At 43.3% G+C, this 26,895-nt stretch overlaps 1 protein-coding gene across 2 annotated transcripts; it reads right to left on the bottom strand.

Moving 5' to 3' along the window:
* Positions 1–8,757: 8,757 nt before the first annotated feature.
* On the bottom strand, positions 8,758–24,730 carry LOC138775047 (glutathione synthetase-like). Of its 2 annotated transcripts, none has more exons than XM_069955781.1 (13): positions 24,635–24,729; positions 22,287–22,422; positions 21,385–21,530; positions 19,389–19,464; positions 18,990–19,129; positions 17,931–18,047; positions 16,933–17,013; positions 16,409–16,486; positions 16,250–16,316; positions 15,276–15,470; positions 13,123–13,204; positions 12,762–12,951; positions 8,758–10,800 (listed from the first exon to the last, which is right to left on the bottom strand). In XM_069955781.1, exons 2-13 carry the CDS (start codon positions 22,413–22,415, stop codon positions 10,677–10,679), a joined length of 1,425 nt encoding a protein of 474 aa, XP_069811882.1. In that variant the 5' UTR covers positions 22,416–22,422; positions 24,635–24,729; the 3' UTR covers positions 8,758–10,676. The 2 variants fall into 2 exon arrangements, with proteins under 2 accessions (XP_069811882.1, XP_069811883.1); XM_069955782.1 differs by having other exon boundaries at positions 10,717–10,800; positions 12,848–12,951; positions 24,635–24,730.
* Positions 24,731–26,895: the final 2,165 nt, after the last annotated feature.

Consider the following 26,895-nt stretch of genomic DNA (forward strand, 5'->3'; position numbering starts at 1 on the left):
CCCCCTTCATAGGCTTACAATGGAGAGAGCAGAACCCGTCTTCACGGCGGCTCTGTGAATGAAGACGTGTTTGCCTGATAATGCACAGATAAAAGTCGGGGGGGGGTGGCGGGAGATTGCTTCTTGAGTACAGAAGGAGTTTGTTGGCGATAAAACCTATTACAGAGTTTCTTACAATCGCTTATACTACTGATTTCTGCAATAAAAAAAAAAAACATGACAGTTACGCTTTAACAATCCAACCCATGTGCCGGGCTGACACAGGTGGGGAATAGGAGGCAATCTGCCTGGAGCATTCCTAATGATGAGGAGGGTGGGGAGGAGGGACGGAGAGGTTGTGCCAGCCTAATGCATACACAATCTAGGCACCAGTTTAAAAGTAGTTTTTTAGGACAATAACTGCATCACCTGCCAAACGACCCCAGGACAGATCTTGGATTAAAAGCAGCTATCCGAAGGTACAAGTGTTTGGGGTGGGGACAGATTGGGGTACAGAGTCACTTTAAGTCTTTAGGAATGGATACAAAGCATTAGAAAAAGTGCAATTCTTCATCATACATCATTACTACATTGTTTTTGAAACCTGAAACCCCTTTACTGTCCAGGGGTCTTCATGTTGCCAACCAGTTTTTTCTTCTTCTTGCTTTTCTTTGCTCTTTGTACAGGTAAAATAATGAGAAGGGTGTTAAGAAAAATTGCCAAAAATGACCGAGAACTGGGAGACATTTCGACTCTTGCGGACACCACAGTCATAGAGCAACTTTTGAAAACCGGTGTAAAACCATTCACTAGGACAGAAGGGTTCAATGAATGGGGAACGTAATGTTAACCGTCTCCTGGATGTCGCAGCCATATCATCACTTGGTGTCCATAAGGGAGGTTGTGTGTATATTTTGTGAGGATTGAGTCTTGTGTCTTTTTTTTAATATATAAATGCGAAGAATGGTTCTGTGGTTTCTTGGACCACAATCTGGAAAATCCAAGGTTGATGTACTCGCACTAGTCCATAATGCATCAAGAATGGGTGTTGTAAACTGATACTATGTAATACTATACTGTATACTAATACTATGTAAATAAGCTATGGAAAAATCCTAGATATAATCTAAAGGGAAGCTGTCATTTATAGTAAATACTTATATTGCAGGGGTGGGGAAGCTTTGGCTCTCCAGCTTTTTGCAAAATTACAATTCCCATCATGCCTTGACAGCCAAAGCCAAGCTTTAGCTGTCCAGGCATGATGGGAATTGTAGTTTTGCAACAGCTGGAGGCTGAAGGTTCTCCACCCTGTTGTTTCCAATTGTTCTCTATGACTCCTCCTGGCAAAGAATGATTGGTCAACATGTATATTTTACCCTTTCTCTTTTCAGTAGGGTAAATCTGTACACCATCTAAAGGCTTCTATACACGTTAGTAAAAATTTGGCTGAACCCCCAGTGGGACTGGCTGACATTTGATGTACGTGGTGGTGGTGGGGTCTAGAATCTCCCCTGAGAGATTACATGAGAAAGGTTGGGTATATTGAATAATAACTGCCTGACTCTCTAGTTCTCAGGGAGGTAAACCATCACCATGGGAATCTGGCAGTGGCAACCTACCCTCTCTCCCATTCAGCACACAAGGCCTCTCAGCCATGCTGAGTTTTCACATGTATGGGGTGAATGAGAGAGCTATTGAAGGTGTCTGGGCCTTAAAGGGAATCTCATTGTGCTGCCTTAAATGGGTCCAGTATAAACTAATGATATAAATGCTGACAGAGCAGTGTATTACTTGCATCATTCTGTTCAGCTGGTCTCCTAATATGCAGGAGAATAGGATCTTGCCACACCTCTCCCCTGCTGATTGACAGGTGACTGCCTATACACAGCATGGATAGATAACTGCCAATCAGCAGCTGGTGGGCAGACTTTTCTGCTTCTCATGAATATCCAGGACTACTGGGCTCATGCACATAATGGAGAGGACTGGTTATTGTCCATGTTGTTCAGGAGGAGATCTCTGGATCAGCTGCACAGAACAATGTAAGTGATACATCATTCTGTTCAGCTTCTGTCACTAGTTTATGCTACTCTGAGATAGGACACCATAACCTTACTGACAGAGTCTCTTTAAAGGGATTGCCACAGCTCTCTACATACTGCATAGTCTTGCTCTCTCTTTCTGGTTTGGTGCGGAAGTAGCTGAATTAGCTCGACACTCTGACATTACACATGCCTTCTGGAACAATCCAAGCCCTGGATGTCAGATGTAAAATCATACTTACCAGGTCCTGACCACCAGTCCTGCCGCTGCCTGGCCACCGCTCTCACAGCTGACGTTTGTGGTCGGGATCCTAGGCAACAGGACAGTGGGAGTAAGGGGCCAAATTTGGTAAGAAAGCATTTTTGCTAATTCAATGCATTTCCCTAAACAAAAGTTTAGATGATGAGAATACCCATTTAACCCCTTGATGACATTAGTTTACTGTGGATAAGTGATCAGGCACTTGTTGGGAGCTAATTGTAAAGTACAGCGGTGCCTTCACAAAACACGTCCTCATGTGGCTCTGTAGAGTTATGGCTGCATCCTCAGATAGTCTGTGTGTACAGATAACGTCCTATTGGTAAGAGGAATTATTCATTCATACACTCAGCAGGAATGGAAGAGGTACATCACAAGATAAAACAGGCATGGCAGGAGTATGGACAGGTCCTTTTTAAAGGGTTTATCTAGAAATAGAAAACATAGCTGCTTTATTGCAAAAACAGCGCCACCCCTGCCCTCAGGTTGTGTGTGGTATTACAATTCAGCTCCATTCCCAGCTGCAAATCTCACACCCAAGCTGGTGAGAAAGTGAGATTATACTTACAGTGTGTTTCCACAGACAGATCTATCTGACTGTTTACAGACATCAATAATCTGAGAACAGGTCATGAAGGAAAGACTGAGATTTTTCCTCTTTTCAAATCCATTCCTGGCTTTGGCTTCAATAATCTGTCAAATAAATCAGTCTGTGTAAACGCACCATAACTGTGCTTTGGCTTCAATAATCTGTCAAATAAATCTGTCTGTCTAAACGCACCATAACTGTGTGTTCATAGTAGCACCTGCTTACTAATGGCAAGGATGGCGGAGACTACTAAACCAGAAATGGGGGCGCTGTCCACATTGTCCAGTGGAGTTTAGTTGTATTTTTGTAGGTAAAAGCAATTTCCTGTTTAAATTATTTCCTTAGAGGGCCAAAGTCCGTCCGTCCACTAGTGTAAATGGAGGTCTCCACTAGATATATATAGAGATTAGCTCCTAGGAGACATTTTAAGTGAAGGGCATTTTAACGTGTGATTGGTGAACAGCTGTAATACTATTTTTGTAGTTTTTGTCCTCCTATATAATGTAACACCTGGAAAGCCGCATGGAGCTTTCACCCGGTATGTACATATTTATATTTTTCTTGGATATACTACTGGTAATATAAGATGAAAACCGTCCGATGAATTGTCATTAAAACATATCTCCAGCAAAAAGAAATGCACTCCTTGCGTCAAGTACCTTTTGTGCTTCTTCCAAATTCGCTTCCAGAAAGCTGTTTTAATTGTCTGCCATGCTACAAGTTCTGTAACGCAGCAGTCCTGTCCTGGTCACCCTGTCCAAAAGCCTTTGCAACACTTGCACTCAGACTGTTTTCAGGGGTATCAAACTCTGGTCCACCAGCTGTTACAAAACTACAGTTCCCACAATAGATCAAGTCCTTTGATCACAGCAGCATCAGCATTAATTCAGCTGTTACAAAACTACAATTCCCATCATAGATACTCAATATCCTTTGATCACAGCAGCATCAGCATTGATCTAAACAAAATTACAATTCCCATCCTGCCTGGACAGCCAAAGCTAAAGTTTTCGCTGTCCAGGCATGATGGGAATTGTAGTTCTGAAGGGCCTGAGTTTGACATTTGTGGTTTAGATCAATGCTGATGCGATCAAAGGACTCTGTCTATCTATATAGGAAACAAGTGAAATATGCAATATATTTTTTACTATATCACCATCTTTCTCAGCAAGGAAGAAGTAAAGGGCTGTAGTACAATGTTCTCTTACTGTGCTGCATTTTAAATCAGAAACTTGAATGAATTTACATACTAAGGTGCATCTCCTAAGAGGTTTTATGGCTTCTCTAAAAGGCAGCATATCAGGCCTCCTTCACAAGTTCTGTAAATATTTGCATATCCGCAATGATGGATAAATTCTAGCGCCCGTTGATTTCTATCGGGCCAGTAGTTTTACGGATCCGCAATCCGTGCCGCTAAAAAGCAGGACGTGTCCTAGTACAGAGTGTAATTGTGTAGTCTATGGGAGCATCCAGAATTTGGCAGATCTGTAATTTTTACGGATAAAGGGGGAGATTTATCAAACATGGTGTAAAGTGAAACTGGCCCAGTTGCCCCTAGCAACCAATCAGATTCCACCTTTCATTCCTCACAGACACTTTGGAAAATGAAAGGTGGAATCTGATTGGTTGCTAGGGGCAACTGAGCCAGTTTCACTTTACACCATGTTTGATAAATCTCCCCCAAAACGTCCGCCACAAAATACAGAACACCTCAATTTAAGGATCGCCTTCCCATTTATTTGTGGATCTGCAAATAATACGGATTAATTTTTTTTGGGGGGGGGGCGGATTGCGGACGTAATGTACTGTCCTGAAATATCACTGAAGGTGTGAATGAGGCCTTGGTGCTCATATTGATATGAAGATCATTATATGGGTGTATTATATGTACAGCACTCCTACATTCACAGAATGAAATGGGAACTTTTACCATGTTTTATTTCCCCCATGCTTCAAGTGTTCGTTCGAAAACCTTAAAGGGGTTGGCCATTTTGTATTAAGATTTCCTTAGAGTGTTGGTCATGTGATTTACTGACATGACTGAATTTTTACTGTAAATTGGCCAACCCCTTTATGTAAATGTGACCAAACCAAAAGATTTTATAATGATTGCTTTGCTTATAACTATGGGTTTATCAATTAAAGGAGAAGTCCGGCGAAAATTGTTATTAAAGTATTGTATTGCCCCCCAAAAGCTATACAAATCCCCAATATACACTTATTACGGGAAATACTTATAAAGGGCTTTTTTCCCTGCACTTACTACTGCATCAAGGCTTCACTTCCTGGATAACACAGTGATGTCACTTCCTGGATAACATGGTGATGTCACTTCCTGGATAACATTGTGATGTCACTTCCTGGATAACACGGTGATGTCACTTCCTGGATAACACGGTGATGTCACTTCCTGGATAACATGGTGATGTCACAACCCCACTCGCAGAGCTGTGCGGGCTGTGGCTGCTGGAGAGGATGATGGCAGAGGGATGCTCAGTGTCCCTCCAGTGCCCTGTGTCCCTCAGTGTCCCTCTGCCATCATCCTCTCCAGCAGCCACAGCCCGCACAGCTCTGGGAGTCGGGTCGTGACATCACCATTTTATCCAGGAAGTGACATCACCAGGTTATCCAGGAAGTGAAGCCTTGATGCAGTAGTAAGTGCAGGGAAAAAAGCACTTTATAAACCTTTCCCGTAATAAGTGTATATTGGGGATTTGTATAACTTTGGGGGGCAATCCAATACTTTAATAAAAATCTTTGCCGGACTTCTCCTTTAGATCAGAACTTTAGCCTTACCACAGGGGGTTTTATTGGTTCCTGGTTCAGTAGGGAAGGATCAGGTATAATGGCTAATGTCCTTAGTAGAGGTTAGCGTGACTCCATCATGCTCAAGTCCAATTGTTTAGCATTTGATTGCTGGTGGCTGAATAAGTGGGATGCAGCCCTAAGGAGTCTGGGAAAACATGGATACAGCCATAGGCCATAAGTTGTATCCATGTTTTCCAGGACTTTCGGGCTGCATCCAACTTCTTCAGTCACCGAACAATCGGACTTGAGTCGCGCTCCATTGAATAGAGAGAAATGCTGTTCTTGCTGTCAAAATGCCAAAAACCCAAACTGGCCCCATTATTAAGTCAGTGGGTTGTGTTAGGATAATGATCTGTCTATACCGTGTCCACAATAAAATACTGTGTCTATTCATGTCTCTTGGACTCTCTAACTGTATTGCTGTAGTGAGTCCTGCAAACTACACAATATACAGCCACCCTTAAAGGGGTTATCCAGGCTTAAAAAAAATATGTCTGCTTTCTTCCTGAAACAGCACCACTCTTGTCTCCAGTTTCGGTGTGGGTTTTGCAATTTGCTTCCATTTAAATGAATGGAGCTTAATTGCAATATCACACAAAACCTGAGGACAGTGGTGGCGCTGTTTTGCAAGAAACTATCTGTGCTTTTTGTAATCTTTGATAAGCCCTTTAAAGAGAATCTGCTCAGAGACAGCTGGTAGAGTAAAGCTGCTAAGTCCCCATAATCCTATCTGATCAGTATGACCAGCGAAGTAAATAAAGAGGGGAGATGAATGGCATGCACTCACCTCGGGTACCACTTATCTCAATGGGAGAAATAAGATCAGAAATAGCATACTGATTGATGTATAGGATGTAATATAGTACTGCATTACCTGTTCATGGTGTTTGTACCCTCTAGCCACTAATAGCAAACCACCAGTTCTCATGGATATGTTCTGTATGCGGACCTCTCCCAGGTATATGTTCCGTATGCGGACCTCTCCCAGGTATATGTTCCGTATGCGGACCTCTCCCAGGTATATGTTCCGTATGCAGACCAGAGATGAGTGAACCTCGAGTCGATCCGAACCCGAACTTTCAGCATTTGATTAGCGGTGGCTGCTGAACTTGGATAAAGCCCTAAGGCTATGTGGAAATCATGGATATAGTCATTGGCTGTATCCATGTTTTCCAGACAACCTTAGAGCTTTATCCAAGTTCAGCAGCCCCAGCTAATCAAATGCCGAACGTTCGGGTTCGGATGGACTCTAAATCGAACCCGGTTCGCTCATCTCTAAAGCAGACCCCTCCCATGGATATGCTCTGTATGTGGACCCCTCCCATGGATATGCTCTGTATGTGGACCCCTCCCATGGATATGCTCTGTATGTGGACCTCTGCCATGTCAAAGGAATCCACAGTAATCCTGGAAGTAGGGGCTTCGATTAAAGAACCACTTTTTCACATTACTAGTTATACTGTTATACTAGTTAAATGCTTTTGTGTCATCTAAATTTAATATGTATTACTTAGTAAAATATTTTCCTAATGTTACATTCTGTAGAATACAGTAAAAATTTGGCTTTCTAACTTTGTCTTTTCTTTATATATATATATATATATATATATATATATATATATATATATATATATATGCGCATCTGGGCAGATATATGGAGCTGCATTAAGCCCCTATTACATGGGGCGATGTAGAGAGCAAGCGAGCGTCAACCTGTCAGGTCGGCACTGGCTTGCTACTCGTTCCCCTGCTGCTGCCTGCGATATTACATGCACCAATAGCGAGCGAGAAGGAGCAGGGGAGAGCCGAGGGGGGCTGCCCAGTTGATCGTCAGATCGTCTGGGCAGCCCATAGGAGCAGTTAGCAGGCTGTTTGTTGCTGTTTTAGCTTGTTAAAAGACAACGATCAGCCGACATTGTGCATGTTGCTGGTCGTTGTCTTCTACTACACGAAACGATTATTAGTCGATAATCACTTTGTGTAATAGGGCCTTTATACAGGGGCGGAGTTTCCTCCCACTAGGGGCAGGCAGGCCGGTCCGCCTCCAGTGCGTCACACCCGGCTGGTGCCTGGGAACAAAACGGCACCGTACGCGGGAACCGGGCCGCAGTTAAAAAGAAGGACCTTAGCTCCTCTCCGCGCTGATGCCGTTCTATGTACTGATGGTACATTCACTTTAAAGTGACTCTGTACCCACAATCTGTCCCCCCCAAACTGCTTGTACCATCAGATAGCTGCTTTTAATCCAAGATCTGTCCTGGGATCCGTTCGGCAGGTGATGCAGTTATTGTCCTAAAAAACTACTTTTAAACTGGCAGCGCTGTGTCCAACGGCCGTGGCCTAGATTGTCTATGCATAAGGCTGGCACCACCTCTCTGTCCCTCCTCCCCACCCTCTTTATCATTAGGAATGCCCCTAGAACATTTTCTCCATGCTGAATATTGCACAGGTGCCTTAATGATCCAGCCCATGTTCATTATACACACAGGTGGGGAATAGGAAGCAATCTGCCTGGAGCATTCCTAATGATAAGGTGGGACAGAGAAGGTGTGCCAGCCTAATGCATACACAATAACTGCATCACCTGCCGAACGGACCACAGTACAGACCTTGGATTAAAAGCAGCTATGCGAAGGTACAAGCGATTTGGGGGGGTCAGATTGTGGGTACAGAGTCGCTTTAAGGTCCTTTTTACACAGACTAATAATGGGTCCTTGTACAGACGCAAATGAGTGCCGATCAGCGATCAGCCAACATGTGGGCGTCTTCCCACTCATTGACTGATCGCTATCACTTTTACACAGCCCGATTATCGGGCAAATAAAATGAAATTGTCCTGTGTAAATGGGCCCTTAGGAGATGAAAACAACTATTGTACCTGAATGTCTCTGTCTGATCTTTCTGATATCTGGGGACTTAGCTTGACAATCCATAGAAAAGACTCTTCTTTTAATAATCCTAAATAAATAATAGATTCTAAGGGTCCTATTACACTGAGCGATTTTTAACGACTAACGATAAACAATCGCAAACGAGATTGTTTATCGTTAACCTGAAATCATTCACCATATTACACAGAATGATAATCGTTAGTTACGATCGTTACTATGATCGTTTATTCCTTCTGATTCCAGAAAAACAATGAACAATGTGCAATTACACTGAATGATTAGTGAAAAAAACGCGGAACTTGAACGAACGAACGTGGATTACAGCGAACGATTAACAATAATTTTAGGTTCAGATCTAAATAAACAATCAACGACATACGAACGATTTTTCGATCGTTTCCTGCAATTACACTGATCGATTATCATTTAAATTCGAATGATTTAAAGATTTTTCGCACAATAATCGTCCCGTAAAATAGGGCCCTAAGCTTCACTTATGCATTAATTTCTTGCGCCCCACACAACAGGTGTAGATTTGTATCATTTGTACCCTCCCCCTCCCCCATTAGGTCAGCGGGGCATTTGGTAGGTGTATCTGCGCCAGGGGTGCAACACTGGAAAATCCTGCCCAAGGTGGTATAATTAGTCGCCTGACTTCAGGTCTTTATACATCAGCCATGGTTGGCGCACACATCATAAGTCCAGGATACACATGATGTGATGTCATTACGCAAGATGAAAAATGTAAGAATTCGTACACTTTTTTGTTCTGAGTCAGGCCCAGTTTTATGCAAATGAGCTGGTCTGGTGCACTGGAGGTGGGCCCAGTATTATGCAAATGAGCTGGTCTGGTGCACTGGAGGTGGGCCCAGTATTATGCAAATGAGCTGGTCTGGTGCACTGGAGGTGGGCTCAGTGTATCGATATCTCCTCCCCATCTCTGATGTCCTCCACTTGTATTGACTCTGGTCCTGGCCCAGTGAGATCCTGTGGCTGCATGAAAAATGTCAATATTTCTGGAACTGGTTGGCGATCAAAGGCGATCAGAACATCGGCGCTGAGTGTATAATCTGAATCAGTGCCTTTAGTAGTTTAGGGGGGAGAATCTACCACGTTGGCAGGTTCCCTTTAAATATAGTACCAGTCGAAAGACATACAATAAAGTTTACCCATTTACAATCTCTTCTACCTTAATCGACAATTAAATATGTTAATGGTGGAGTATTGTGTGAACTGAAGGAAAGATGCTACTAAAGAAATACATCTTCAGAGCACATAAATAAATCTTTTCTGGTCCCAAAATAATCCTGACATCTTAAAGGGGTAAAAACCAGGGCTGCAGGGGACATGACAGTTATGTATACTTACCTGTCCTGCTCCCCTGCAGCAGCCATTACTGGGCCGCCGGCTCTCAGCAACATGCACTGACAGGCCTCTTCTACTAGAGATGTCCGCTCAGCATAGACAGTATAGCATCTATGCTGCCGTTTCCAGCCATTTCCAAAAGGAGTGGGACGTGCCATCGGAAATAGTCAGTGCAGTGTGGAAACGCGGGCGGCCAAGGAGCTGGGAGAGAGACAGGTAAGTATGCATCACTTTCAGGTCCCCGATTATGTGTTTATTCTGAACAACCCCTTTAAGCAAATAAGTTCCTGGTCTGTTTTGGATTTCACAGGAGACATAGATGAACTTTAAATGCCCATTTCGAGGACTATTATATGACTGTGCACAGTCAGCGTGCAGGTGACACTAAGGCTATGTTCACACTAAGTACTATGGATCTGACCTTCTTCCCCATTGAATTGCACAAAAAAACACATTTGTTCACATGTAGTTTAAATTTTACAGCCGTAATTCTAAAAACTGCAGATTGCATGGTACTTGCTTTGAGCCATGAGTCGCATATGAGCCTATGCGCCATTTACTATTTTAGTTTATAACAACTACCTTGTGTAACATCCCAGTCTTCATTGACCAATATAGATGTCCTGCAAAAACCTAAAAAACTAACATGGGCCTTCATAAAGCAGCTATACAGGAGTTCCTCCAGTGTCCAGCATAGGGGGGTTAGGCACATTGAGTATCAGAGGTCACACAACGTCCCTGGGTTAAACAAGGTAGGGATTGTCCAGGACTGCGACGCCAGCTGCCACCCCACCGTCAGCATGTTCGGTGGCTTTCGTCCGGAGGAGATGGCCCACGCGTTCATTGAGAACCAGCTTTTCACCCTGTCTAAAGTGAGAACCGACAGGAAAAATATTACACAAGGAGTTTATAAGATTACGGGTCCATTCACACGTACAGGATCTGCAGCAGATTTGATGTTGTGTTCAGCAGATCCTATATGTGTGAATGGGCCCTAAAGCAGCAAGAAAAACAGAACACGAGAACAGGGGGGTAGAGTTGGTCATTTTCTGACAACAATCTTAAACAAGCGATACGCCATCAATATCAGACCGGAGGAAGTCCTAACACTATGCTGGAAGTCATCTAGGAATTAAAGGGAATGTCTCATCAATAAATGACTTCTTGTATAAATAATGTTTTTATGTTAAACATATTTTTTAAGAATTTTTGGTGACATTTTTTCTAATTTTCCATTTTTCTATTTTATAAAATAATCATGATATCTTGTAGTTTTCATTCTCACCACTGAGGCTAAAACTAAGCTGAGACTACCTGTTGTGTCTTTGGTGATAAGAGGAGGCTGCAGTAAAGTGATCTGTACAGCATCACAGCGACAGGTGACATCAGTAAATAGAGATGACAATAGCAGCTCCCTGTGGAATGACCTCTTCAAAGGTCACAGAGCGCGCTCAGTAATGTTTCACATTCATCTCAAGGGGAGAGACCCTGACTATTGTCGTCTATGTCCATGACTCTTACTAAAAAGTATGTCACTAAATGCTGTAAAGAACAGTCTAGGCAATACAGCAAAAAGTGAAATAAAAGTGTACAAAAAGTGAAATAAAAAAAAAAATTAAGTAGTAAAATAGAACATATTAGAATAAGGCCGGGTTTACATATGTCCGGCGGTGCGGCAGCGTTTCCCTCCAGCGCAGGAGAAAAGCGCCGGAGGGAAACGCATCTTTGAACTGATCCCATTGTTTTCAATGGGATCGTTCAAAATGTGCGGCGGTGAACTAGTGGCCGCCGCATCGCCGGACCGTCGGTGCGTTAGGACGCATCTTGCAGCGTCCTGGCGGACTGCCGCTGCGGTGATGCGCCCCCGCACCAATTCAATCGAATAGAGCGCCGGATGCCTCGCTGGGCAGGACGCATGCCGTTCAGGCAAATAGTAGCACAAAATAAACACATCTCTCCCCCTGTGTGCGCTCCCCCTCCCCTATAGTCCCCCCTTGGTCCCCCAGTAGTATATCGCCCCCCCTGTTTCTCCTCCAGTAGTATATAGCCCCCCTGTTGCCCCCCCAGTAATATTTAGCTTCCCTGTGTGCTCTCCCCCAATTAGTATACAGCCTCCCTGTGTGCTCTCCCCCAATAGTATATAGCCTCCCATGTGCGCTCTCCCCCTCCCAATTAGCCCCCCTGTGTGCTCTCCCCCTCCCATATAGCCCCCCTGTGCGCTCTCCCCTTGTAGTATATAGCCCCCTGTGAGCTCCCCCAATTAGTATATAGCCCCCGTGCGCTCCCCCGCAAATCCCATTGAAAATGACAGGAAAACATACTTTGAAAAAAAATGTCAACTGATGAGAGCAACTTGTGACAACTGATGGAAACTGATGGTTTTTAATGAAAAGAAGGATAGAAAAACTGATCACAACTGATGCATTTTTGGCATCAGTTGTGGTCAGTTTTTAGGCAAAAAAACGCAACTGATGCCAACTTATATATGTAAACCCAGCCTAAAACAACAAGTTTTAGTATCTGGCTCTAATCAGTAAAATTTAGTTGACACCTTCCCTTTAAATGTTTCTTGGGCCACTGTATAAAAACATGACATACTCACCTTACCTGGGTGCCTGGCTCCTCCCAGTGTGATGTGATTCTGCCTCCTGCTAATCTGTCTGATGATTGCTGATGATGTCACACCAGGAGCTGCAGGGGACCCAGGCAGACCAGTATGTCTTTTCTATTATTATTATTATATAGTGGCTCTAACAATGTCTAAGAATTAAGTTCTTACAACATGCAATTTTTTAGGGAAATAAAAAAAAATCATCAGGATTCCATACCTTACATATACGCCGAATATCCCCAGCTCGCTGATGCATTCTGACAACTGTATTTTGCCATTGGCTCTCAGAAGACAGTTCCTTACCGGCTGAGGCTTGATCTTATCCATGAGTATGTAAGACGTGCGCTCTGTGCTGTCCTTAACCCTTTCTAGTACTTCTCTTATTTCATCACCATAGATATTGTTTCCTGAAAGACAATGAAGAATCATTACACTGGGGGCCCTGCATCTGTGTCTGTCGGGGTCTAGTCACCCTTCTAGCTCCTTTTCTGAATGGGAATTGATAGGTCTATTAAATATATTACAGGTCGCACAGATCAGTATAGTTATTATAGGGGTTAAAAATCTGGGATATTCACCTCCGCCTTCTCTTTGGGGTTTTAATACATATTGCTCTGGGTTTGCCATTGCAATTTTCACAGTGTGGTCACCTTCTTCGCCCTTTATTAAAGAAGAAAAGTATACACATTCATAATTTGTATAAGTATAAGTAAAAATTGTCATGGTTTATGTGTTCTTACATGTAACAAAAAATTTTAATTTCTGCTGGCTACAAAAGAAGTGGTGTATTCTTTCCAGTCTGACCCAGTGCTCTCTGCTGCCACCTCTGTCCATGTCAGGAACTGCCCAGAGCAGCAGCAAATCCCCATAGAAATCCTCTCCTGCTCTGGACAGTTCCTGACATGGACAGAGGTGGCAGCAGAGAGCACTGTGTCAGACTGGAAAGAATACACCACTTCCTGCAGGACATACAGCAGCTGATAAGTACTGTAAGACAAGATTTTTTTTTTTTTACCAGAAGTAATTTACAAATCTGTATATCACACCAGTTGATTTGAGTTAATTTTGGTGAACTGTAAAACTCAAGTACAAACATAAACCTACTTCTCATCTTTGGAACCACTTATAATAGTTAAATAAAGTAGTAAAAATAAAGAAGTGAGAATAACCTACTTTGTAAGGCGCCTGGGAATATGTACTGTATTAGGCCACACTTCACAGCGCAAAACAATTGTCATTTCTCCATTTAAAGGGGAACTATCAGCAGGTTAGACTAATCTAACCTGCTGATATGTCCCTATTGCACAGGGAATGCCGAAGATGAAGGTATGTGTCTGATCTTCCTTCCCGACACAGTTCCCGTACTGTTAGTCCTTCACTAACCCCTAGCGATGATCCGGCTCGCCCCTCTGCCAGCCCACTCCATTGACAACCATTAGAGGGGACGGCCGTCTGAGGCCAAATCAGGGCCATGGGGTCAGGGCACAGGAACGGTGCCGAGGATGAAGGTAAGAGACATATCATCCTCCTCGGTGTGTCCTGTGCAATAGGGACATATCAGCAGGTTAGATTCGTCTAAGGCTAGGTTCACACTACGTTTTTGCAATCCGTTTTTTCATCCATTTTTTGCAAAAAATGGATGGAGAAAAACCATGCATGTGTGTGCATCCGTTTTGATCCGTTTTTTCATTGAATTCCATTATAAAAAAACGGATAAAAACGGATCTGTTTTTTTTTTAACGTAGTCAACCTCATTTTTGTGTCCTTCAAAAAAAAAAAAAGGATCAATGGAAAAACTAATCAAAACAGATGCATACACATGCATCCGTTTTTCATCCATTTTTTGCAAAAATCGGATTGCAAAAACGTAGTGTGAATCAAGCCTAAGCTGCTGATAGTAACATTTTAAAATGTTACTATCTTTTAAAAAAAAAAAATAAAAAAAAATGTCAAAAGCTGTGATCAGTCTGGAACAGCCATAATTTGCAAAAACAGGTGATAAGAATGTTTATTATATGGACGGTCATAATCAATTACGGCCGTTATTCTATACGGTGTGTGCACTTCTGGACACATTCCCAAGGACTTCAATGGAGCGCATTATTAGGCTATGTTCACACACCGTAAAACCACGGCCGTAGTTCTCGCTGCAGAACCACGGCCGTAGTTTTGTCGTGTGTGACATAGCCTTATTTTCAATGGGATCCCGGGCCGGAGCGTACACACATCGTATACGCTCCGGCCGGGATCCTGTGCAGCGCCGGAAAACTGACATGTCAGTTTTCTGCGGCCGGAATTCAGTGAATTCCGGCCGCAGAAAGACCCGTCAGTTCACACAGTGAAGCAAGCGGCTCCGGCCGCTTGCTTCACTCTGTGCTATGGGAAGCTCTGATGCGGGCGCACGCTGATGCGCCCGCATCAGAGCTCCGTGGCCGGAAAGATCACCCGGCCGACACTTAAGTACCGGCCGGGATGGTCCAGGCTAAGACCGGCTGTTCCGTGACCCGGCCCGAGTCGCGGAACAGCCGGGTGTTCACATAATGTGAATATAGCCTTATATTGAAAATACAACCATATTCTGACCTCAAAATTACAGCCACATTTTACCTTGACTTCACAGTGTGTGAACATAACCTAAAGAGTGTAAAAATGCAGATGACTGCGCCATTTTCACTTTGAAGTGTGAAGAGTTTTGACAACCGAATATTTTACCATCTAAACCTCCACGTACAATATCCAAGGAGTACAGGCCTGCAAATGTCTCTCGGATTCGGGACACAGCCTTCGGTTGGTCGGGCAGGAACTTTTCCAGTACAAGCGGGCGGCTCAGTTCCTGTTGCACTTTCTTGGTACCGACCAGCTGGGTTGCTATATCGGGACATTTTACCGCTCGGGATCGTTCCATCATAAGCCGAGCTTCCCAAGCCTAAACAAGAAGAAAGAGTCATAGATATAGAAAAAGTTTTAAAGGGATTGTTCACCAAATTTTTATTCTTTCAAATCAACTAGTGCCAGAAAGTGCCAGAGATTTTTAATTTACTTTTATTAAAAAATCTCCAGTCTCAGTCTTCCAGTACTTATCAGCTGCTGTATGTCCTACAGGAAGTGGTGTATTCATTCCAGTCTGACACAGTGCTCTCTGCTGCCACCTCTGTCCATGTCAGGAACGGTCCAGAGCAGCAGCTAATCCCCATAGCAAACCTCTCCTGCTCTGGACAGTTCCTGACATGGACAGAGGTGGCAGCAGAGAGCACTGTGTCAGACTGGAAAGAATACACCAGGACACACAGCAGCTGATAACTACTGGAAGAATTAAATTACAAATCTCTGGCATCGGTTGCAAATTTCTGGCTCCGGTTGATTAGAAAGAAAAAAAAAATGTTGAACACCACATTTAAATTCCCTTAGAATTACAACTACTTTTTTTCCGAGAAAAAACTTTGGCTAGTGCTAAAGTGCTTAGAAAAACATGGCAGCTGTCTTCTATAAACAGCACGGCTCCTGTCCTCAGTTTGAGTGTGGGGTTTGCAGCTCATTTACATTAAAGTGAATGGAGCTGAATTGTAATACCACACACAACCTAAGAACAGGGGTGGCGCTGTTTATGCAATTAAGTAGCTGTGGTTTTTCTTTTCCTGGATCATCCTTTTAAATTAAAGCCACCAGGGACCTGCTTTGTCAGTGCACATGACTGTATATACGGACCTGCTCGCTGTAATCCTGAGGCATGTATCCTGTTCTGAAATAGGCCACTGCCACTTCATATCCGTCTCTGCAGGAAAGTACAAAAAGAATCAACGAGGAACAGAAAACACCATAAACTTGCACAACATTGTAGATAAAGGAAGTAGCAGGAACCCTTACACATATAGACATCTCTTCTCATCCAGAGATCCCCTCTCATAGACGTCTGTCAAGCGTCTCCTGATCACTTTGATATTTCTGGAAAAATAAATTTATAAAAGAAAGCTATATAGATCTGGAGTTTACTTCTATTTAAAAATCTCAAGTCTTCCAGTACTTATCAGCTGCTGCATGTCCTGCAGGAAGAGATGTATTTTTTCCAGTCTGACACAGTGCTCTCTGTTGCCCTCTCTGTTCATGTCAGGAACGGTCTGGACAGTTCCTGACATGGACAGAGGTGGCAGCAGAGAGCACTGTGTCAGACTGGAAAGAATAAACCACTTCATGCAGAACATACAGCAGCTGATAAGTACTGGAAGACTGAAGATTTTTAAATTACACATCTGTATAACTTTCTAACACCAGTGGATTTGATTTTTTTTAAATTTCCGCCAGAGTTCCCCTTTAATTACCAAATATGCGGACAGACAAAACAATCGCTGATTGATCTGATTTCTTCACATTACAGAATACAAAATGATTACCTGTTCCACAGTTCATTCTCAATATAGCGGTGATCAAATATGTTTCTCTGTACGTTCTCAACCAAAAACATGACGACAGCCCTGAAATGAGAAATAATCAAGTGAGAGGTTACTGGGGGAAAGATCAGAAGCAACGTGAGAAAATATTACTTTACTAAAAGAGTAGTAGATGCTTGAAACTAACTTCCAGCAGATGTGGTAAATCTTCAATAACTGAATGTAAGCCTGTCTGGGATAAGTATATAACAATCCTAAGATAAGAAGAGGTAAAATACTAATAGGGTAGACTCGATGGATCGGGGCGGGGGGGCCTTTTTTCTACCGACACTTTACTACGTTTCTATAATGTAAGCACAAAAGCAACTTAAAAGGGAATTTTTTCTTATAATCGCAAGAGTTGTGGAGACCGTGCTGAGCTGCAGCATGCGTGTCTGCTCCCTCCCCCACCACATGATTAATGTACAAGACTTAGTACTGTCAAACCCTGTACATCAATCATGCAGGACAGGGAGGGGGAAGCATGCATACTGCAGCTCTGCCCGGCCTCAGCAACACTTGAGTTTGAAATGATAATTTTATAACAACACACACAGCCATCATCTAACAGGCATGTATCATTTGTTTCATCTCATTTGTTTTTAAAGTTATAAAATCCTGTTTTCCTTACAAGGTGAAGTGTTCTAGGGACTGGGCTGAGCTGCAGCATGCGCACCACCTCCCTGCCCTGCATGGTGGATATACAGGGATTGGCTCCCACCACCTTGTAGGATAGATGGGGGGGTAGAGTTGCCCTTTAAATTTTGTGAATTTCCTAGAACAATTCAATGAAGAATTCAGCTATCAGGCTAGGTACACATTTAGCCAATGCCAAAGGGAGGCCCAAATCTTCCTTTGTGTTGGTTCCATTCTTGGCATTGAGTATAAATACTGTCCAATACTGGCTAAAATAATTATTTTCATCAAAATTCACAGATAAATAAAATTATTTGATATCTGACCTTTGTGATCCATACAGTTCCCAGGCTCTGGCAATCCCGCGGGATATCCCAAGTGACGGGTTGTTTGACAGAACGTTACTAACGTCCTCTGGTTTCCCAAGAGCCTTTAGGACGTGTCTACAGAAAGATAGAAGAGCTTCACTTATAACATATCAATGATTGCTGCTCCAAGATGGGTATGTCCTTAGTAAATCCTCAGTAATCTGCTATGGCTGTAAGTGTTCAGTTTCCCTGCAGCTCCCCCACAGGGGAAATGAAGTATTACACAATAACTATTCACACCAGTGAAATGTCTGTATAATACAAGTACTCCACACAAATACTCTAAGGGTCCTTTTACATGGCCAGACATGGGGCTGTGCAAGGATGCAAGCGAGATCGGCACTCATATGCAGTGCCTTTACATGGCACAATAAGAAGGGAGACTGACACCATGCATATGCGTATATCTTACTGCCACATTCCAGATGCCGATCACATCAGCAGTGAATACTTGAAAGGAATCTGTCAGCTGCAATTCAGGCTTCAAACCACTGACATTGTTATATAACTGTCAGGTCAAGGAGACACACGGTACCTTTCCTATATCTAGCTGTGCTTCCAGGATGTAGAGAAATTATTTTATTATCTAGTACAAGGAGTCACAGAGGCTTTTCCAAGCTCCTGAAAAGTTACAAGCTGGAGAGCCTATTTGATTTTTGGTACTATGGAATAAAGGTATGTCTTTATATTCTGGAAGCACAGACAGATATATAATAGGTACCATGTGTCTCCTTGACCTAACAGCTATTTAACAATGTCAGCGGTATGGAATGGTATTGCACGTGACAGATTCCCTTTACCATTAGCTCTGCTGTGTGATCCGGCATCATTACCTTCTTTCTGACAGTGTCAACGATGTGTCCTGCTCTAGGGCCGCCTCTGTATCTCCTGTATGCCCTAAAAGGCCCTCTAGTGGCTAAACCTCAATCTGCCTAAAAGATAAGACCTGAACTGTGGACCACCTTTATTGACAGCGGTTTCATAAACCCCCTAAACCCGACCATCAGGCCTCCTTACTGGTGCACCGCAGGCGTCTGAGACGAGAGGCCCCCAAAGCTGGCAGCAATAGTATTAATCTCAATCTGTTTCAGAGCCGTGGTCCCATCCGCTCTGCAGTCAAACATGTAGTCTGAGCGATTGATGCCTAAAAACACAGCCTGAAAAATAAAAAAAGGACATAGGTGGATAGAGAAAGTGGCAGGCGAAGCTTCATACACAACTATACTTAAAGGGGAAGATTTATCAAACATGGCGTGAAGTGAAACTGGCTCAGTTGCCCCTAGCAACCAATCAGATTCCACCTTTCATTTTCTAAAGAGTCTGTGAGGAGTGAAAAGTGGAATCTGATTGGTTGCTAGGGGCAACTGAGCCAGTTTCACTTTACGCCATGTTTGATAAATCTTGATGGGTCTATACCTGAGCCAGGCCTTCACTCAGCACGTGTCTGTAAACCTTAAAAAGCTTCTCGATGAAGTCGTCCACTTTTATGGTGCTGTAAGATAAAACAGGAATAGGATTTTTTTTTGGCAAGATATGTATATAAACACATACAGCTGTATCCATAAAACCGCATATCTCCCACCTTATACACCCACCATGCAGCTCACCCCATGTGACTTCTAGAAATGGGCGCAACTGGCGCATGCCCAAGTCCAATCGTTCGGCATCTGAAGAAGTTGGATGCCGCCCTAGGGAGTCCTGGAAAACATGGATACAGCCTATGGCTGGGTTCACACTATGTATATTTGAGGCTGTATTTGTGAGGCTGTATAGCAACCAAAACCAGGAGTGGATTGAAAACACAGAAAGGCTCTGTTCACATAATGTTGTAATTGAGTGGATGGCCGCCATTTAATGGCAAATATTTGCTGTTATTTTAAAACAACGGCTGTGGTATTGAAATAATGGCCGTTATTACTGTTATATGGCGGCCATCCACTCAATTTCAACATTGTGTGAACAGATCCTTTCTGTGTTTTCAATCCACTCCTGGTTTTGGTTGCTATGAGGACCTGACATGAGGACCAAATACAGCCTCAAATATACATAGTGTGAACCCAGCCCCCGGCTGTATCCATGTTTTCCAGGACTCCCTAGGGCGGCATCCAACTTCTTCAGCCAGCAGTAATAAAACGCTGAACGATCGGACTTGAGCATGCCCCAGTCGCGCCCATCTCTAGTGACTTCCTTCATGACCTACATGCCGCCAATATCAAAAGTCAGAGGTGGTCATAGTAATGTGGCCCGGCTGTGCAGCTATCTCAATAGCCTGTGCAAACAGCACATTCCCTGCTATGTCTGACTAGTCAGTGTGTACTTAGCTGACTGGTGCACTAAAGCCGCAGCTCATACACAATATATCACCGCAGGCTACAAGATTATTCGGCCAGAAAAGAACGGTCAAATTACATAAACAGGTAATAATAAGTAGATAATACAGGTGTGTATTTAATAATACTAAATTGTTGTTAAATCAAGAAAGTTACCCAGATATGTAAATTACTTCCATTTCAAAATCTCAAGTCTTCCTGTACTTATCGGCAAAGAAAATCCCGGCACTCACCTAGTGAAGTTTATGTTTGTTTATTGTGTGCAAAACATCATAAAGTCCAGGAGGACCCGTTTCGGCATATAGCCTTAAGGCTATATGCCGTAACGGGTCCTCCTGGACTTTATGATGTTTTGCACACATAAAACAAACATAAACTTCACTAGGTGAGTGCCGGGATTTTTTAAACCACTACTTCTGGGACGCCATCTTGCCACGAGCACCACCACCACCACCACAGAAGTGCCGTCTCCTCTACAATACAAGAATTGCCTGCCCGAGGTCATGCCCCTGTAACTACATACTTATGACAACTACCCTAAGGCTATATGCCGAAACGGGTCCTCCTGTACTTTATGATGTTTTGCACACAAGGTGAGTGCTGGGATTTTCTTAACCACTACTTCTGGGATGCCATACCGCCACGAGCACCACCACCACAGAAGTGCTGTCTTCTCTACAATACAGGATTTTCCAGTACTTATCAGCTGCTGTATGGCCTGCAGGAAGTGGTGTATTCTTTCCAGTCTGACATAGTGCTCCCTGCTGCCACCTCTGTCCATGTCAGGAACTGTCCAGAGCAGCAGAAAATCCCTATAGAAATCCTCTCCTGCTCTGGACAGTTACAGAGGCGGCAGCAGAGAGCACTGTGTCACACTGGAAAAAAATACACCACTTCCTGCAGGACATACAGCAGCTCATAAGTACTGGAAGACTGGATATTTTTAAACAGAAATAATTTACAAATCTATTTAAATTTCTGACACCGGTGGATTTGATAACTTTTTTTCTCTAGAGTACCCCTTTAAGATTAAAGAGATAAGTAACATTACATGGACATAGTCGCTGCATTTTTTTTTCTACCTTGAAAGTGTATTCTCCAGGAATGAGGGGTTCTGGCTGAGACGATCCACCAACAGGTTAAAATCTTCTTGGACAGACTTTGCTTGCTCAAAGAGGGTTCTTGGTACAGGAGAAGGAAGCAACGTGAACGGAGCAAAATTCACCACCTAAAAATACATCAGTATAATTTATGATCAAACATAAGTTTTTAAAGGGTTTTCTGGCATTTTACACTGATAAAGATGTTGGCTTGATGGAATAATCACTTAAACAATGAGGCAGCAGCAGAGAACTATGGACTCTTTACTGGAGTATGTGACACAATGATATAGGTCTATGCACATGCAACTCTCTCAAATACTGTAGCTTAAAGGGGTACTCTGGCAATTTTTTCTCTCATATCAACCAGTTTCTGAAAGTTATATAGATGTAATTTACTTCTATTTAAAAAATCTCAAGTCTTCAAGTACTTATGATCTGCAGGAAGTGGTGTATTCTTTCCAGTCTGACACACTGCTCTCTGCTGCCACCTCTGTCCATGTCAAGAACTGTCCAGAGCAGGAGAGGTTTTCTATGGGGATTTGCTGCTGCTCTGGACAGTTCCTGACATGGACAGAGGTGGCAGCAGAGAGTGCTGTGTCAGACTGGAAAGAATACACTACTTCCTGCAGAACATACCACAGCTGATAAGTACTGGAAGACTGGAGATTTTTAAATAGAAGTAAATTACAAATCTATATAACATTAAAGAACGCCCCTTTAATCCATTTAAGTAAATGGTGCAGAGCTGCAATGCCAAACATAGCCGATATCATCCAATATATCGGTATCATCAAGCCCATCCTAAGGATTGATTTTGTCATAAAAGGGATGGAAAAACCTTTATTGATCATGGACCAGTATCTACGAGGAAAGTTACTTACATCGGACGAGTTTGGGCTTTCCTTTGTTCTCATGACAATCCCTTGCAGGAGAGCGGTATCAATGGCAACGGGGACTATCTCCTCCAGCAACTTGGCATCACTAAATACATCCGTCCATAAGTCAGCCATTTTGGCGCTGTGTAGAGAAATATACATGTTAACATTTTCAGAAGGCGATCAGTTGTATGGCAGCAGGTACCGGGCGACTGTATATTGGACGGAAGTAAGAGACTAATATTAAAGGATACTTGTCTGGTTTGGTTACATTAAAGAGGTATTCCACTCAAACATAACTTTTGATATGTTGCCGCCCATGGTGAGACTAACAATTCCTTCCATACTTGCTATTATTTATTCAGTCTCCTTCTCCCAGTTCTGAACTGCTGCTTTCTGCTAAAGACACAAAAAACTGTATTTGAGCTTTTCTCTCTATCTCCTCCCCCTCCCCCCTTCCTTGTGAGACAGCTGATATAAACAAGTCACTATTTGCAACTTTGTAATGCCGGGAGTTCAAAGGCAACTTGACCTCAGATTAACCCTCCAGCATTACAAAGAAGCTACAATGTTGTAGATAAAGCCTGCCAGGGACTTGTTTACATCAGCCGTCTCAGAAGGGAGGGGGAGAGAGAGAAAAGCTCACACACAGATTTTTGTGTCTTCAGCAGAAAGCAGCAACTCAGAACTGGGGGAAGGAGACTGAATAGATAATAACAAGTATGGAAGGAATTGTTAGTCTCACCATGGGCAGCAACATATGATAAGTTATGTTTGAGTGGAATACCCCTTTAACTGTAAGGTTCTGGCTACTGGGAGGAGGATGGCAGAGCGCTATCTGGGAGGAATGCCAGGAATGACACCGCTCAGTGCTTGGAGAACAAGACAAAGAGGGAAATATTTGAGGATTAGTATCACGTGTCCGGCCTCTCTGGGGTTGGTGGTAAAATTATTAATTCTCAAGAAGTTAATAATAAACCGATTTAGCAGTCAGATTACGGCGATGAAACAACAATACCTTCTTTATGTCACCTATTACAGCCGTTCCACTGGAGACTTCGCTACTCTCTGTGGATTTTGGGGTGGAATATTTAAAGGGGGGGAAAAAAAAAAAAAAAAAAAAGAGTCTGCACTGTGCGCGGGATGTATAGACGCTAATAGAGATAAATCCGTCAGAAACTGGACTTTTAGCTTTGGCTGTCCAGGCATGATGGGAATTGTAGTTTTGCAATGGTTGGAGGGACGCAGTTTGACACTCCTGATCTAGAGCCACATTATGCTCTATAGATTACTGCCATGTCTCCAGGAAGAGCTATAATGTCATTTACTGCACAGTCACCATCAACTGTCCAGAGCAGGAGAGGTTTTCTATGGGGATTTACTGCTGCTCTGGACAGTTCCTGACATGGACAGAGGTGGCAGCAGAGAGCACTGTGTCAGACTGGAGAGAATACACCACTTCCTGCAGGACATACAGCAGCTGATAAGTACTGGAAGACTGGAGATTTCTAAATAGAAGTAACTTACAAATCTCAGGCACTTTGATTTAAAAAAAATAAATAAGTAAATAGAATAATAATTATATTAAAAATAATAATTATATATATATATATCCTTTAATTCCTACGCTACGAAAACATGGCCACTTTTCCCTCCCTCTTGTCTCCAGCTTGGGTGGGGTTTTGAAACTCAGTTCCATTGAAGTAAATGGAGCTTAATTGCAAACCGCACCTGACCTGGAGACAAGAGAGGGGGAAAAGTGGCCATGTTTTTGTAGCGCTGGATAACCCCTTTAGGAGCAAACAGAGCTCGGGGGAGAACTGACCAATGTTCTAGTGATCAGTGGGGGCCCTCAAAGTCAAACCCGCACCAATCAGACACTTATCACGCATAAATCTTAATATTGGGATAATCCCTTTAAGGACATGGTAAAACATGAGGTTCATCATCTGATGCTTTAGGAATAAAAACAATGGTCTTGCCACGCAATGTCTTGTGGTTGCCATAATCTACAAAACTACAATTCCCATCATGTCTGGACAGCCAAAGCTAAAGCTTTGGCTGTCCAGGCATGATGGGAATTGTAGTTTTGCAACAGCTGGAAGGGTCTGAGTTGAACACCCCTGGTCTATGATTTTACTGCACACAACCTTCCACATAGAGCCCCAGGCTAGAACTGACCTATATACATAAACACACACTGACATACAGGATATGCTATACAGAAATAGGGTGCAAAACTACATCTCCCAGCATGCACTGCTGCATACAATATCATTCTAATGGGATCCAATTATATAAGCACCAGGTCTATAATAGAAGCTGTTATATAGAGTCTACAGGTCAGAACTCACCAGCTCCTTCCACTTCTTAGCTGAATATCACACACTCCAGCACAGTGCGCTTACAGGAGGGGAGGAGCATCTCATAGACACAGCTACGTGATTGGTTAGCAGATCGAGGCTTAGAACGTAGACAGTAGCTGCTGATTGGCTGCTACAGAAAGTTTCAGTTCATCATGACTGTGCAGTAAAGCAGCGGCCGGCGGGGAGGGGGCGTGGTCACAGAGGCGGTGATTGCTGTGGGCAAAGTACAGCGCGCCAAAGTGAGTGTGTGAGGTGGTGGCTGTCACTGTGCCGGGCCGGCGACACTTTACGGCTGTGCCCGTTGTTACCTTATTTTTGTACAACAGCTTTATTTAAGAGCACATAGTGACACAAAGCTTTACAGAAGGGCTTACAGCCTGTAGCCTCGGCTCTCTTTACTTTTGGAAGTTGTGTAAATTTAAAGGGTTCCGAGGAGGATTCCACAATGTTATGTTTTGAGGCTAAAAAAAATGTGTTTTTTATTCATACAAAATGAAATTAAAATTTTTAGTTTTTTTTTTCTTGGTTTTAGGAGTTTTTTGGGTTTTAGTTTTTACGAATGTTTTATAGACTTTTTTTTGAGGGGGGGGGGGAGGGGGTTTATGCAATTCAGGTCTTTGCAGTTTTCAAGAGTATTGAAGTGTTCGCAAATGCCCCGTTTTCCTTTTTTCTTAAGTGTATTCTACCCCTTCAGGCCATGTTCACATGATGGATAACAACGGCCGCTGTTTTACTTGTTCATCCGGCCTTTACTGCATTATCGGCCAGATAAATATTACTTTAAAGGGAACCTGTCACCGAGGACGCGGGCACAGAGACAATGGCTGTTCTTGTCATAAAAATCTATGTGAATAGGGCCGGAACTGAAGCACAGGAGGTGGGCTGGCCTGCCCCTGTATGACGCGGCTCCATTGACTCAAAAGGAGCTGCGTCATAGAGGGGAGGGAATTCCCCCCCCCCCCCCCCACTGCGGGCCGGCCGGCCGGCCTCCTGTGCTTCAGCTCCGGCCCAGTGCCCGTGACGGTGCCGTTCTATCCGTAGGTAAGATAAAAGAGGATGTACCTGATGGTACATCCTCTTTAAAGGGGTTATCCAGCATTAATTTTTTTTTTTCTTTAGATATTGCCGCCTTGTTGGTAAACATGTTATACTTACCTCTCCATGCTCCCCCGGTGTTGCTCACAGACTGCAGCCCGGCCATCTCCGAGACGAACTTAGTAATGACAGCCCACTCAGCCAATCGCTAGCTGAGATGGGACAGCCCCGTGGTGGGATGGATGCATTGATTGACAGGTAGGAACATTTACTGATGAAAATCATGGGTCCAGGGGCAACAGACATGGAGGAAGCAGTGAGACACATTACACAAGTGAGAGGCATCTCCAAGCATTGCAGCGACACAAGACAACGCGCCATCATACAGCTCCAATATTGCAAAGTGAAGCTATTTTATTTTATTTTTTCATGGAAAGGGTTTTAAAACAAAAACTATAAAAACTGGATGTCTCTGTCTATACTGACCTGAAGATTAGAGATGAGCGAACCTGGAGCATGCTCGAGTCGATCCGAACCCGAACTTTGGGCATTTGATTAGCGGTGGCTGCTGAAGTTGGATAAAGCCCTAAGGCTATGTAGAAATCATGGATATAGTCATTGGCTGTATCCATGTTTTCCAGACAACCTTAGAGCTTTATCCAAGTTCAGCAGCCCCAGCTAATCATATGCCGAACGTTCGAATCGACTCGAACCTGAACCCGGTTCGCTCATCTCTAATAAGGATAATGCGTCGGTTTTATGACACTGGTAAAGTATCACTGTGCTAATGTTCCAATGCATTGTGTCATGACGCCCTCCTACCACTAGAGGGCACTTAGGTCTTTTGTATGACTTGAACCTTATATATATATCTATATATATATCTATATCTATCTCAGGGTAGTTGGGTTTAGCTAAAACCACTGAACAACTATCATGTGTGACCCAGCAGGAACCCAAGAGGGAAGCAGATACAGAGAACCTTTTTCTGTGTTTTGATCCCATTCCATTTGGTGCTGATGCTGATTTCAAGGCTGAGAAGATCTGATCCAGAAATACATTATTCTTACCTTACTAGTGATGAGCGAACATCGGATAAATTGGCCGTGTGGCCGAACATAAACACTCAATTCAGCATTCGACTCCCGGCGTCTGGAGAACATGGCTGCTGCCTGAGGGAGTCCTGGAAAACATGGATACGGCCATAGGCCATG

Source organism: Dendropsophus ebraccatus, unplaced genomic scaffold, assembly GCF_027789765.1.
Source record: "Dendropsophus ebraccatus isolate aDenEbr1 unplaced genomic scaffold, aDenEbr1.pat pat_scaffold_1268_ctg1, whole genome shotgun sequence".
In the NCBI taxonomy this organism is placed as follows: Eukaryota; Metazoa; Chordata; class Amphibia; order Anura; family Hylidae; genus Dendropsophus; species Dendropsophus ebraccatus.

Bases quoted from the DNA above. Each gene is read 5' to 3' on its own strand.
- LOC138775047 (XM_069955781.1), bottom strand. From the start codon at position 22,415: ATGGCTGACTTATGGACGGATGTATTTAGTGATGCCAAGTTGCTGGAG. The intron at 19,130-19,388 runs GTATAGACCCAT...TTTATTTTTCAG, and splicing joins TGAGTGAAGGCCTGGCTCAG to GCTGTGTTTTTAGGCATCAA. The intron at 13,205-15,275 runs GTACGTGGAGGT...TCTTTAATAAAG, and splicing joins GCCTGTACTCCTTGGATATT to GGCGAAGAAGGTGACCACAC.